Source organism: Nerophis lumbriciformis, linkage group LG29 (genome assembly GCF_033978685.3).
Source record: "Nerophis lumbriciformis linkage group LG29, RoL_Nlum_v2.1, whole genome shotgun sequence".
NCBI lineage: Eukaryota > Metazoa > Chordata > Actinopteri > Syngnathiformes > Syngnathidae > Nerophis > Nerophis lumbriciformis.
The window spans coordinates 25,841,546-25,857,500 of record NC_084576.2 but is presented as its reverse complement, the minus strand read 5'-3'; the positions used below and the strand labels follow the sequence as shown (position 1 = coordinate 25,857,500).

The window sequence follows — 15,955 nt, the reverse complement described above, 5'->3', positions numbered from 1 at the left end:
ACCGCGCATCTCTAGTCTGTGGCAATTGTTACACAGTTGTGCCTTGTGTAACTACTGTGTAACAATGGCCACACCCCCATGTAATGTACCCTATATATATATATGTAACAACCACAGACACGTCAATAAAATCCCCTGAAGAGCAGGGAAACCTGCGAAACAGGCTTGTAGGGATGAAATAGCCTATTTTTTTTAACGTGTGTGTGTGTATATATACATACATACATATATATATATATATATATATATATATATGTGTGTACATATATATGTGTATATATATATGTATATATATATATCTTTATATATGTGTACACACAAAATATATAGACAATATGCATACACACACACACATATATACTTAATGTTTTATACATCCACACTATATATATATACTTACACATATAAATACACTGTATACACAATATATAAATACATATGCATATTGTAATATGACTAATTACTATATTTTTTAGTAAAATTTTTTTTTCGATTATGTATTTTTATGTTCTATGATTTTAATTACTGTACTGTACAAGCCTGTTTCCCAGGTTTCCCTGCTCTTCAGGGGATTTTATCGAAGTGTCTGTGGTTGTTACATACTGTATATATCGGGTACGTTACATGGGGGTGTGGCCATTGTTACACAGTAGGGCCTTGTGTAACAATGGCCACTGTGGAAGTTGCTTCTTCGCAGTCCCACTGTAAGACAAGCCACAGGAGCCCAGCGTGCAGGTTTTAACAAGGTTTTAATAAGCAAATGTTTCAACAATAGTTCTCTCCAGTAGAACGTGACTTTTCAGTCACGTCCGTATCCTCTCTCCCCTCCTGCTCCCGGCCCTTTACTGTTAAAGACAACAGATGATTAGAATAACACGTACCGCCTGTGAAATCTAATCACCTGCCAGCCGTGTCTCGCCGTCTGCACTGCCACGCCCCCGTCTGATGGTGCTCTGTCCTCAGCACCATGGACAGAGGCGGTGACCTTTGCTCCTGGCCACATCTCCCTCCACAGCCACACCCCCATGTAATGTACCCTATATATACAGTATGTAGCAACCACAGACACTTCACTAAAATCCCCTGAAGAGCAGGGAAACCTGCAAAACAGGCTTGTAGGGATGACATAGCCTCTGTGTTTTTTCCTGACCCAACGTATATTCTACCCTGGTATTGAGCACTGTATAACGGATAAACCACAGAAACCTTGACTAATATATATATATATATATATATATATATATATATATATATATATATACATACACATATTCTGTATGGAACAATTCTATATTATAATTCTAAACTTAGATAATTTATTAAATGTATAAGTATTTAAAACAGTATGTTTTGCCTTTAAATAAACACTAATACATATTTAAAATATGCATTGTAATAAATCTATTATTTTTCGAGACTTGACTGTCCCACATTTAAGTGACACCCTAATTTGAGAGGCCACTATTAGAGGAAATAAGCACTTACAGCTCTCTCCAGGCTGGCCACGTCCTGGTGGTCCGCGGGAGTGTGTCGGAGGATCTCTCTCAGCAGCAGCGGGTATTTGACCAGGCGCGAGCGGGGGATGTCCAGGAAGCTCCACAGGTCCAGCTTCCTGCTGAAGGGCGACTCCAGGCAGCGCTGGAGGAAGTCCTGCACCTGCCGGTCCTGCTTCTTCTGGTCCAGCAGCGCCTTGGCGGCCAGCTGGTTGCTGCAGTAGTTCTTGTAGGCGTTCAGGCCTGGAAGCTGCAGTCGGGAGGAACACGTGGACGGTCTGGGTCACGGCTGTGACGGGCGACAAGGTGCTGCGTCCGGTCTTACCCAGTCGATCATGGTCTGTCCTATCTGAGCGACTGTCCCGTCGGAGCCTGTTCCTTCCGTCAGTTTCACGAGAAGATCTAAGGAGGAAGACGTTTTAAAAGTGCAGGTTCATTCATCAGGCATGTGATTTGAACTTAATGAAAAAGACTGAAAATAAGCGGGGGGGGGGGGGGGGGGGCTGGGGGCCAAACACTAAAATAAAAATCTAAGGAAGAGAATCCCTCTGCCATCTTCCACTAGTTTTTTTTATATATATAAATCACCCGCTTGAATTTTCCCTCTTCTCTTCTCGTCATTTGGGATGTCTGTTGTGAATTCCCTTCCTGGTTCCATGACCCGCCCTATCTTGCCTCTGATTGGCCTGTCCCTAATGTTTTGCCCTAATCTTAACCAATCGTGACTCATCATAGCAAACAACCAACCAATCATGGATGTTCTTATACGTAAACCAACCAATCATCATTGATGTTTCCCGCATATGTTATACCCTGCCCGTGGAGTTGTTTCGCTACGGAGCTTTGATTTTTAAGTCACCGTATTTTCCGGACTATAAGGCGCACTTAAAATTAATTTTTTCCCCTCAAAAATCGACAGTGCGCCTTATAACCCGGTGCGCCTAATGTACAGAATAATTCTGGTTTTGCTTACCGACCTCGAAGCTATTTTATTTGGTACATGGTGAAATGATAAGTGTGACCAGTAGATGGCAGTCACACATAAGAGATACGTGTAGACTGCACTATGATGGCAATATGACTCAAGTAAACACTGACATTTTATATGTTCCATTGAAAATATAGAACATTACACACGGTGCTCAAAAATCTATCAAAACGTTTTAGTACAACTTTGGTAAGCTATGAAGCCGCACGGCTTGATGGATTGTCGACGGATTAAACATAGGAGTATTATTATGGTGTGTGTATAAGGTAAGATATTATCTGGCGTTTTGTTTCGGAATATTATGCAAAAGCAACTTTTTTTACCTTTTGGTACCTGCTGATCTGTATTTGGGATCTGCATAAAATTTGCGCGAGGCCGCCTTTGTAGTCGATAAGCTTCTTCTTTTTCTCTATCTTCTTGTTATGGGAAATTCATCCTCCGCTGTTGCCATTTCTAATATAAAGTAGTGTAAAGTTCTTACTTATATCTGTCAGTAAACTCGCCATGAAAGCGCTAAAACATACCGGTGTGGTGAGTTTACATTATTCACCCAAGGAACTTTAGTTATTAGAGTTCCGGGCGGACGTTTTTTTACGGGACACATTTCCGGTATTGTTGTTTCCGGATGAGGAGATGCTGCTCCGGGTATTGATTGAAGTAAAGTCTGAATGTCATTAAAACAGTTAGCGCCATCTTTTGACACTTCTTCCACTCCCGTCCTTGCACGCTACACCGCTACCACAAAGATGACGGATGGGAAGACGCTATCGAAGGTGAGCCACGTAAATAAGACCGCCCACAAAACGGCGCATCTGGAAGCGACTGTCAGAAAGTGGCTTGAAGATGATCTGTAAAACATCATCTATGCAACATTTTGACTACCATTACATGTTATGTAGACCACAAGGAAGTCTTTTACATTTGGAAAAAAAAAAAAAAAAAATGACCCCTTTAATGCGCCCTATAATCCTTTGCGCCTTATATATGAAAACAGATCAAAAATAGACCATTCATCGGCAGTGCGCCTTATAATCCGGTGCGCCCTATGGTCTGGAAAATACGATAATCATTTTTAATGGAAAACCGTAGTTTTTACCATTGGATTATCGAAAACCGTACTCATTACAGTAAAACCGTAGTTTTTCAAGATTTTAACACACATTGCAGATCGGAAAAAACTAAGAAAAACGTAAAAAGTTTTTAAAATATTTTTACAGAGATAAAAAAGACGGATTTCCGACTATGGACGGAAAAATCCCATGTATATTGTCTTCTATTCTCCTTGCACTTTTTAACCAGAGTCTTTCCTTACCTTCGTGCAGGGGGATGTAGGCGTCCAGGTCCCCAAAGATGTGGGCCAGTTCCTCCTCTGTCATGATGCAGAGCTTGAGCATGGGGTCATGGTAAGCCTGAGCAAAGCAAAGGCAGCTCATCAGCAAACTGACACAAACGAGGACACATCGGTTTTATTCCATGGTGTCGGGCAAACCTTTCGTGCGAGTTGGAGATCTTCGATGAGATCCTGCTCTCCCCTGAAGAGCTCATAAATTGCCTGGAGGAGGAGGAGAAGAAGGGTCACATGACTTTGTGTAAACTGAAGTTTGACAGACGTTATATTGTCCCACAGATTATTGCCGATAAACAATAGTATTGTCAGCATTATTTTGAGACCAAATCAAGCCCTCGTGTTAATATATAACAATAACAAGTACCGTATTTTTCGGACTATAAGGCGCACTTAAAATCCTTTAATTTTCTCAAAAATCAATATAGCGCCTAATGTACAGAATAATTTTGGTTGCCCTACCAACCTCGAAGATATTTCATTTGGTACATGGTGTAATGACAAATGCGACCAGTAGATGGCAGTCACACATAAGAGATGCGAGTGGACTGCAAGATGACGCCAGCAAACAACACCAAAACTGTCAGGTTCAAACACTGATGACATCTATTGAACAAGACAAGAAGCAAGGAATTAAACAGAGACAGAATTAAATTCGGCTCAATTGAGGAGAAACGTCTGGACTGTACTCTTTGTACAGTCTCACCACGCTCTGACGAAAGATTGCACGCCTCCTCTTTTACTTGGACTTTCCCTGATTACATGGCAACAGCTGTTTCTAAAGGAAGGGGGTCGTAAACAGGTGCTGCATTTGGCCACAAAACGGTTCAAAGAAAAGGTCGTAAAACGGTTCAAAGAAAAGGTGCTCTGCTTTGTAGTTCTCGGGTCAAGACAAAATCGTTCTGCGTATTACAATACATCAAAAAAACAGAACCCTCATGTCGCTCCCCATCCTACACAGTGGAGTTTTACAAGCCTTTTTTTTTGTTGGTACGATCAAAGACAGCTTTTGTCTTCTCACCGGGAACTCATGGCAACCCAAAGTTCTTTGATAACTTAGATACAATTATTCTGACAAAAACTTTAAATATTCCATTGAGAACATAAAACACTACACACGGCGCTTAAAAAAACAGTCAAAATATTTTAGCACGACTTTGGTAAGCTATTAAGTCGCAACGCTTGATGGAACGTGAAGCATTGCAACTACCATAGTCAGACGTACTGTGCTTCAACATTGTTATGGTCATATTATCTGGCGTTTTGTTTCGCAATATTATGCAAAAACCAACTTTTCTTACCTTCTGGTACCTGCTGTTGCGTATTTGGGATCTGCATAAGTCTTGAAAATTTGCGCGAGTCCGCCCTTATAGTCAATAAGCTCCTTCTTTTTCTCTATCCTTTTGTTATGAGGCATTCATCCTCCGCTGTTGCCATTTCTAATATAAAGCAGTGTACAATTCTAATTAGAGATGTCCGATAATATCGGCCCGCCGATAAATGCGTTAAAATGTAATATCGGAAATTATCGGTATCGTTTTTTTATTATCAGTATCGTTTTTTTTATTTTTATTAAATCAACATAAAAAACACAAGATACACTTAAAATTAGTGCACCAACCCAAAAAAACTCCCTCCCCCATTTACACTCATTCACACAAAAGGGTTGTTTCTTTCTGTTATTAATATTGTGGTTCCTACATTATATATCAATATATATCAATACAGTCTGCAAGGGATACAGTCCGTAAGCACACATGATTGTGCGTGCTGCTGGTCCACTAATAGTACTAACCTTTAACAGTTAATTTTACTAATTTGCATTAATTACTAGTTTCTATGTAACTGTTTTTATATTGTTTTACTTTCTTTTTTATTCAAGAAAATGTTTTTAATTTATTTATCTTATTTTATAAAAAATGTTTAAAAGTACCTTATCTTCACCATACCTGGTTGTCCAAATTAGGCATAATAATGTGTTAATTCCACGACTGTCTATATCGGTTGATATCGGTATCGGTTGATATCCATCCATCCATCCATTTTCTACCGCTTATTCCCTTCGGGGTTGCGGGAGCCTATCTCAGCTACAATCGGGCGGAAGGCGGGGTACACCCTGGACAAGTCGCCCCCTCATCGGTTGATATCGGTATCGGTAATTAAAGAGTTGGACAATATCGGAATATCGGCAAAAAGTCATTATTGGACATCCCTAATTCTAATTTATATCGGTCAGTAGTGTTGCGTTTTGGACCAGTTGTTCCTCCCAGGGAATTCAAGTCACAAGTCGCTCCCAAGCTCTTTACGACACTTAAAGCTGAGTTGAAAAACCACCAGAGACAGAATAGGTATTTTGTAATATATTTGCAAAGCTTTGCATATACACATTGACAGAGACAGCATAGAACATTCGGATCGCCCCGCTAAGATGGTCTGTCTCCCGAAAACACCCTCTCCCCTTAAGTCTCTCTTCCTCCCCCCCTGGCAGTCATGTCTCTCTAGCCAAAACAAATGCTTATTATCGCTCTCTCTAACATTCCTCACTTCAAGGTTAAGCACACAGTTTTGCAGACAACCAAAAGACCACAATTGGAAGAAAAACACTAGCTGTTTTGTAATATGATTATGAAATAAAAAGAAGTAACACTTAAATTCGGATATATATAAATATCTGCCTCCGACAGTAGCCTCACTATGGAAGCGCTAAACATTTTTATAAGTTAGAAGGCAAAAAAAAACTTAAAAACTTTTGTCTTCTTGTCTGTCATAATGATTGTGAACCAAAAATTGCCTGTTCTCTTTAAGGGAGCTGAGAAACAAGTGTTTAAAATTTGAGCCAGAACTGTTGGTAAACTAAAACGTCGGCATTATTATAAAACTTTGAGGACATCCCAGTTTGTCCTCCAAAGCATTTTGACCACAACCCACAGGGGGCGCCATTTAGGCCATTTAGGTAACCGTAGGTGCAAAGACATACCTCTTGTCTCTTGATCTCCTTGGAGGAGAACGAGCTCTTCTGGTGAACGCCCAGCGTCTCCGACCACAACGTGCTGTTCCGGCGCTTGGTGGGTGTGGGGCCTGGCACCCTGCCGCCGCCCTTGAGGGACGCCCCGGGAGACTTGGAATCCCCACGCATGGACATGGACTGGACACAGAAGTTGAATGAAATACCCCCCCAAAAATCACCACATAGTTGCAGCGACCAGACTGGCGTTACCTGGATAGTCTGACCGAAACGTCGCACGGCCCCATTCTTGGATGGAGATATGAAGTTGACCAGAGAGGAGACTCGAGTGAGTGGCCTCACCCGCTTGTTAGTGGGTTCCTGAGAAAATCAACACATGCGCGTTACACCTATTGTTTACAATCAACTCACCGGCACTATCAATACTGGCTCTGCGTTATGCTCGTTACGGCTATTACAACATTGGTTCTTTGCATCAGTCCATCTTAAATGAGCTCGGGCTCGTTTCTGGGTGTTGTTGATAAATGGCTTTCGCTTTGCATAGTAGAGTTTTACCTTGCACTTACAGATGTAGCGACCAATTGTAGTTACTGACAGTGGTTTTCTGACGTCTGTGTGGTGATATCCTTTACACACGGATGTCGCTTTTTGATCCAGTACCGCCTGAGGGGATCCAAGGTCACGGGCATTCAATGTTACGTGTAGTGATTTCCCCAGATTCTCCGAACCTTTTGATGATATTACGGACCGTAGATGGTGAAATCTCTAAATTCCTTGCAATAGCGCGTTGAGAAATTTTGTTCTTAAACTGTTGGACAATTTACTCAAGCATTCCTCAAATTATAATAAACACCTCCTAGTCAACTACTAGTAACATCACTATGAGCCCGTTGACCTTCTAGAACATGGGTGTCAAACTCTGGCCCGCGGGCCAAATTTGGCCCGCCGTGTAATTTCACTTGGCCCTTGAGGCAATATGAAATTAACACTAAAGCTGGCCCGCCGATCCTCCTGGGAGTCTTCCAAACGCCAGCCAGCCAGCCAGCCAAACGAGTGCTGTCCCAGTCACATAACATGTGCGGCTTCTGCACGCACACACATTAGAATGCAACGCATACCTCATCAACAGCGATACAGGTTACACTGAGGGTAGCCGAATAAAAAACTTTAACACTGTTAGAAATATACGCCACACTGTGAATCCACACCAAACCAGAACCCTTTGCAGCACTAACTCTTCCAGGACGCTACAAGGTGTCTGTGTGTGGGGGGGAGGTTTGGTGGTAGCGGGGGTGTATTTTGTATTGTCCCGGAAGAGTTAGTGCTTCAAAGGATTCTGGGTATTTGTTCTGTTGTGTTTATGTTGTGTTACGGTGCGGATGTTCTCCCGAAATGTGTTTGTCATTCTTGTTTGGTGTGGATTCACAGTGTGGCGCATATTTCTAACAGTGTTAAAGTTTTTTATACTGTCACCCTCAGTGTAACCTGTAGCGCTGTTGATGAAGTATGCGTTGCATTCACTCGTGTGTGCGTACAGAAGCTGCACACATCTTGTGACTGGGTCTGAACGATGTTAGAATGGATGAAAAGCGGACGTGACGATAGCTTGTAAAGTACGTTAAAGGTTCATTTGTTCAAGCTTGGCCCGCGGCTTTGTTAAGTTTTAAATTCTGGCCCACTCTGTATTTGAGTTTGTCACCCCTGTTCTAGAAATATAAAAGGCAGCTCAGCTCGCTCGCAGTCCTGGCTTGAGGTGAAGGCTAATTCGCTTTTAGCATAACGTTAGCTCATTTTGCGGTGTGTGTGTGCGTGTTACGGACAGCAAAGCCCTGTCTGTCTGTTATTTCACTTTACCTTTTTCTGTGTTGATTGAGCTGTGTTGAAGCAGCAAAAAAGGACATTATGTTAAATGACGAGTTTCTGTCTCTGATAGTTGATATAATAATGTAACTGCATCATTAAGCCTTCATGAACTCCATGGTGTTCAGGGATGAATAGTCTCTCCTATTGCTACTGTACTATTTTTTCAGCTATAGTTACATTAATCATTAGTAATGCAGCAACCTAGTTTTGAATGGCAGGGTCCCTGCTATCACATGTTGATAATAAAATATAACATTTACATAATAAAAATCAACTACAGGCTTTCCAAATGCTGTAATAATGATGAGTTGACTTGAAACTGTTTAATGTTGCACTTTTTATATGTAGAAGAAAAGTTTTGTCATTTTATTTAATCCGAGCAACAACTTGAGGCAGTTTAATGTTGATTAACGTGGACAGAATTATTATAGTGTTCCCAATGTTAAAAGGATAAAGCCATTGTTTACATATTTGGGAAATAAATAACCAAAAAATGTATATTTAGTTGTTTTCTTACAGTACCAAAAATGAACCGAACCGTGACCTCTAAACCGAGGTACATACCGGACCGAAATTTTTGTATACCGTTTCACCCCTACACCCACCTGTTCCCAATTAGCCTGTTCACCTGTGGGATTTTCCAAATAAGTGTTTTGATGAGCATTCCTCAACTTTCTCAGTCTTTTTTGCCACTTGTGCCAGCTTTTTTGAAACATGTTGCAGGCATCAAATTTCCAATGAGCTAATATTTGCAGAAAATAACAAAGTTTTCCAGTTCGAACGTTAACATCTTGTCTTTGCGGTCTATTTCATTGAATATAGGTTGAAAAGGATTTGGAAATCATTGTATTCTGTTTTTATTTACCATTTACACAACGTGCCAACTTCACTGGTTTTGGGGTTTGTACATATATATTTTAAAAATAGAAATAAAATTAAAACAATGCATATTTAAGATGTTTTTTTTATTAATCTAAAACCTTTTAAATCTTTTATTCTAACTATATAAAAAAATATTTAAAATGTAGTCTGAACACTTTGACTCCACTGTTTTTCTGTTAAATGTAGCAATAATATTCCTCTGCAGGTGTGTCGGACAAAAAGTTTGGGAGTTTCAAAAAAACCCCAAAAAAAACAAGAATATCAACATTTTGAATTTGAAAACCGAAAAAAATGTGCAGCACCAGGTTAAAACGTGTTAAAACCTGTTTAATGACTCTTCAGCTGAACCAACTATGTCTTCTAGGAGAGCCACACCAATTTTAGGAATAGTTTTAATAACACAGTTATGAGTCATTATGAGGAGGGATTAAAAACCCGTGGACACTTTCAAGACAAGACACCGTAACTAAAAATGTCTAGACCCTCACCTTCAGGTCGAAACTGGACAAGCTGACCGTGTCTTCGTCCTTCTCTTTGCGTTTCCTCTTCTTTGGCGACACAACAATTAGAGATGGGTTAGTTTTCACGGCTCTGATCTGATGAGCACAACTGTTGCGGTACATCAACGTGATCTCACCAGAGTGAAGTCCCAAGGTGTCCCTGGGGTAAGAAAGGTGAAGGAGCTGCCTCTCTGCAATGGAGGTCTGGAATTGTTTGGAAAAAGACACAAAAAATATGTATGCTTTTCACAACAAAAAGGTCATTTATGTCACTGATGGCGTTAATGCACTTTTTGTGTCTTTTTACGCATTCAAATCAGAAAGGACGCGCATTTCCGGAAGTCTGCGCAGATTTTTTTTTTTACCAACCCTGCCTTCTCCGGGTCAAAACTCCGGTTTGCTTGTTTTTTTTAATCGATTATCGCTTTCCGCAGGTGTTTTGTTTATATTTGCCGGATCAAATTCTCGTCCGGGCTTCACGGTGGCAGAGGGGTTAGTGCATCTGCCTCACAATACGAAGGTCCTGAGTAGTCTTGGGTTCAATCCCGGGCTCGGGATCTTTCTGTGTGGAGTTTGCATGTTCTCCCCGTGACTGCGTGGGTTCCCTCCGGGTACTCCGGCTTCATCCCATTTCCAAAGACATGCACCTGGGGATAAGTTGATTGGCAACACTAAATTGGCCCTAGTGTGTGGATGTGAGTGTGAATGTTGTCTGTCTATCTGTGTTGGCCCTGTGATGAGGTGGCGACTTGTCCAGGGTGTACCCCGCCTTCCGCCCGATTGTAGCTGAGATAGGCTCCAGCGCCCCCCGCGACCCCAAGGGGAATAAGCGGTAGAAAATGGATGGATGGATGGAAATTCTCGTCCCCGTTTATTGCGTTTTTATTGGTCGTCTTCAAAGTAATGAACTTTCCGGTACAATATCTTAAATTTTGATTCGTTTTATCAATGACAAATACTGCCTCAGTTTGCACTCGGACAACTTTACCGCGGGGGGGCTGTCAAAAGAAAGACTTGATGGTAAACACTAAGGTGAGTGTAAAGTTAACTTCATCCTGTGCCATGTCTCCAGTAAATTACTTGTTTTAATCTTTGTGAGTCCATAGAAACTTCACTTTTATCTCCCGCTGGATCGACATCGTTCGAACTAACCAGCACCCGAAAAGACTCCACCCCAAAAACATACTTTACAGGTCAACAAACAGGGCAAATATGTGCCTGTGGAGGGGGGCGTGGCCTGCGGGCCTGCCGCGGAACGGGGTGTGCCAGGACAGGCCTCGAAGACAGCGACAGGTGCGTAGATGGCCCCAGGTGGGCCTTGTTATCTAATCACCTGTCGCCTTTATTAGCAGCAGCCGTGATGAGACGAGTTGGAGGTGCTGCTGAGCGGACGCAGCAGACAAAGACCCTTTGCTGAAAATATAACAGTGTTACCCTGAAATTCCTGGCTCTCCTGGCAGTGTGTGGTGGTCCAAAGAACCCACTAGAGGGCAACCTCTACAGTGCCTTTGGAAGTGTTAATGTGCGAGGAGTGTTCAAAAGGAGTCTGACAAGTTAGCAAGTGTCGCTCGCATCGCCGACAGTGACGTCATCACCGTCATTGTTTACTGAAGCAGAGATGCTGACTGTGCGTTATGATCAACGCTCTGCTTTTTATCCATAGACTTATCAGATATTATATTGAATCAAAATCAATGTTTTTATGAACTATTGACCTATCCTGGGCTTCGATTACTTCACAACAAATATTCCACTTTGAAAAATAGTTTTTGTGGAAGATTTTGCATATATCGTGTGTTTGCCATTAAAAAAAACAGGTGTCTTTGACAAAAAGGGCAGAAAACAAATAAACTTAATATTGATGAATAGATCTGAAGTTGATGTAGACTCTAGAGCAGGGGTGCTCATTACGTCGATCGCGAGCTACCGGTCGATCATGGAGGGTGTGTCAGTCAATCACCAGCCAGGCATTAAAAAAATAGTCCTAAAAATGAGCGATCATAAATCTTCACTATGACGTCACTTTCGTCACTTGATTGACATTCACGGCACCCGAGGGTCTTCTGAGATGACGCTGGCTGCTGCCAGCTCATTAAAATTACCGACAGGAAGGCGAGAAACACTTTATTTCAACAGACTCTGGCGCCGTACCTGTCGTCAAAACTCCAAAGACCGACTGCACAGTTGCACAATAAAAGCTCTGCTTCGTCCTGCCTGCGCTAACAAAATAAGAGTCTCAGAAAGCTGGCGTGCACAAGCTAGCAAGCTACGGAGTTTGCCGACAATGTATTTCTTGTCAAGTGTATACAAAGGAGTACGGAAGCTGGATAAATAAGATGCCAAAAACCAACCACTTTCATGTGGTATTGGACAGAAAGGAGGACTTTTTTCTCCTCCATTCGAAAATGCGGACGTTATCAGCACCACTGTCTGATTCCAATCAATGCAAGTCATCAGAATCAGGTAATACACCAACTTATATTCTTGTCTTCATGAAAGAAAGGAATCTATATGTGTTAAACATGCTTGTATTATCTTTAAACACTTTTAACTTATTAACAATATTAACTATATGTGTTAAACATGCTTGTATTATCTTTAAACACCTTTAACTTATTAACAATATTAACTATATTTGTTAAACATGCTTGTATTATCTTTAAACACCTTTAACTTGTTAACAATATTAACTATATGTGTTAAACATGCTTGTATTATCTTTAACCACCTTTAAATTGTTAACAATATTAACTATATGTGTTAAACATGCTTGTATTATCTTTAACCACCTTTAACTTGTTAACAATATTAACTTTGTGTTAAACATGATTTTATTATCTTTAACCACCTTTAAGTTGTTAGCAATATTAACTATATGTGTTAAACATGGTTGTATTATCTTTAAACACCTTTAACTTATTACCAATATTAACTATAAGTGTTAAACATGCTTGTATTATCTTTAAACACCTTTAACTTATTACCAATATTAACTATAAGTGTTAAACATGCTTGTATTATCATTAAACACCTTTAATTTATTAACAATATTAACTATATGTGTTAAACATGCCTGCATTACCATTAAACATCTTTAACTTGTTAACAATATTAACTATGTGTTAAACATGCTTGCATTTTCTTTAAACACCTTTAAGTTATTAACAATATTAACTATATGTGTTAAACATGTTTGTATTATCATTAAACACCTTTAACTTGTTAACAATATTAACTATATGTATTAAACATGCTTGTATTATCTTTAAACACCTTTAACTTGTTAACAATATTAACTATATGTGTTAAACATGCTTGTATTATCTTTAACCACCTTTAACTTGTTAACAATATTAACTATATGTGTTAAACATGCTTGTATTATCTTTAACCACCTTTAACTTGTTAACAAAATTAACTATATGTGTTAAACATGCTTGTATTATCTTTAACCACCTTTAACTTGTTAACAATATTAACTATATGTGTTAAACATGCTTGTATTATCTTTAAACACCTTTAACTTATTACCAATATTAACTATAAGTGTTAAACATGCTTGTATTATCTTTAAACACCTTTAACTTATTACCAATATTAACTATAAGTGTTAAACATGCCTGTATTATCATTAAACACCTTTAATTTATTAACAATATTAACTATATGTGTTAAACATGCCTGCATTACCATTAAACATCTTTAACTTGTTAACAATATTAACTATATGTGTTAAACATGCTTGTATTATCATTAAACACCTTTAACTTATTAACAATATTAACTATATGTGTTAAACATGTTTGTATTATCATTACACACCTTTAACTTGTTAACAAAATTAACTATATGTATTAAACATACTTGTATTTTCATTAAACACCTTTAATTTATTACCAATATTAACTATAAGTGTTAAACATGCTTGTATTATCATTAAACACCTTTAATTTATTAACAATATTAACTATATGTGTTAAACATGCTTGCATTACCATTAAACATCTTTAACTTGTTAACAATATTAACTATATGTGTTAAACATGCTTGTATTATCATTAAACACCTTTAACTTATTAACAATATTAACTATATGTGTTAAACATGTTTGTATTATCATTACACACCTTTAACTTGTTAACAAAATTAACTATATGTATTAAACATACTTGTATTTTCATTAAACACCTTTAATTTATTAACAATATTAACTATATGTGTTAAACATGCTTGTATTATCTTTAACCACCTTTAAGTTGTTAACAATATTAACTATATGTGTTAAACATGCTTGTATTATCTTTAAACACCTTTAACTTATTACCAATATTAACTATAAGTGTTAAACATGTTTGTATTATCATTAAACACCTTTAATTTATTAACAATATTAACTATATGTGTTAAACATGTTTGCATTATCATTAAACATCTTTAACTTGTTAACAATATTAACTATATGTGTTAAACATGCTTGCATTTTCTTTAAACACCTTTAACTTATTAACAATATTAACTATATGTGTTAAACAAGTTTGTATTATCATTAAACACCTTTAACTTGTTAACAAAATGAACTATATGTGTTAAACATACTGGTATTTTCATTAAACACCTTTAATTTATTAACAATATTAACTATATGTGTTAAACATGCTTGTATTATCATTAAACACCTTTAACTTGTTAACAAAAACATATATTTCATAAATAAGTAAATATAAATTATATATATGAATGAGGTAGATCGCCACGACTTGATCAATTGAAAAGTAGCTCGCCTGCAGAAAAAGTGTGAGCACCCCTTCTCTAGAGATTTAAGCGTTAAATAAATAATGCATGTATGCCCTGGCACACCATTATCATCATTTCATGACCCAAGCAAACAACTTTTTACACTTTTATACTAAAATAAATACACCTACAACTTATTAAATACAAATATAGAAAAAACTACCAGCAGCGGTGAAGTTTAGATCAGGCCTGGGCAATTATTTTTCCTCGGGGGGCCACATTTAGAGAAAAAAATGTGTCTGGGGGCCGGTATATCTGTTTTTAGGAACACTAATACAAAACCTCACAATAATGTCTGATTGAAAGCTAAAAAACATTATGAGAGACCGCCTGAAAAAACGGAATGGAATTTTACATTTTTGTTACTGAATGAGACACCCAGAATATACATGTAAATAAAGAATGTGGGATTTACAATATTAACTATGAACGATAAAACACTGAATATTGACAATATTATTAAAAACAAATATTTGGGAATGTCCGGTGGGCCAGATTGAAAAACTTAACGGGCCTTAATTTACCTGGTTTAGATTCATGAAGGAAAGAAGAAAGTGAATGAATGTTTATAACTGGACAAATGTACATATGCATACAAATGTGTTTTCTTTTGTAGTATTTTTTTTGTGTGAATTAAGTAACGTTTATGACAACCTTTTTCCAAAACACGATATAGAATGTGAGATATAACAGGATAATGCATGCATTTATCATTTGTTTTCAAGACGCTTACAAAAAAGTGGGGTCCCTGCATACTTGCCAACCCTCCCGATTTTCCCGGGAGATTCCCGAATTTCAATGCCCCTCCCGAAAATCTCCCGGGGCAACCATTCTCACGAATTTCTCCCGATTTCCACCCGGACAACAATATTGGGGGCGTGGCTTTAGCGTCCTCTCTCACCTGAAACCTTCACCCTTTAACGTCCGCATGCTGTCCTCAGTCACGTCAGCATTTCCTTCATATAAACTGCATGCGGCCCAGTCACATAACATCTACGGCTTTTGGAACTCAGTGCACACACAACAACCTATCTGGATTCCATAAGGAATCGGTTCGATAAGAGGATTCGCTAATGGCATCGACATCGATCATTTCTTAACGAACATATATGTATGTGTATATAT

At 38.6% G+C, this 15,955-nt stretch overlaps 1 protein-coding gene across 1 annotated transcript in view; it reads right to left on the bottom strand.

The window, feature by feature from the left end:
• Positions 1–15,955, bottom strand: part of LOC133571811 (neuroepithelial cell-transforming gene 1 protein-like) — a 33,793-nt gene that overhangs the window by 2,848 nt on the left and 14,990 nt on the right. Inside the window, exons 2-9 of the mRNA XM_061924302.2 lie at positions 10,174–10,240; positions 10,025–10,084; positions 7,044–7,151; positions 6,804–6,971; positions 3,971–4,033; positions 3,794–3,890; positions 1,819–1,895; positions 1,486–1,743 (exon numbers count right to left, since the gene is read on the bottom strand). Coding sequence (XP_061780286.1) covers positions 1,486–1,743; positions 1,819–1,895; positions 3,794–3,890; positions 3,971–4,033; positions 6,804–6,971; positions 7,044–7,151; positions 10,025–10,084; positions 10,174–10,240 — 898 coding nt within the window. The remainder of the gene's footprint in view (positions 1–1,485; positions 1,744–1,818; positions 1,896–3,793; positions 3,891–3,970; positions 4,034–6,803; positions 6,972–7,043; positions 7,152–10,024; positions 10,085–10,173; positions 10,241–15,955) is intronic.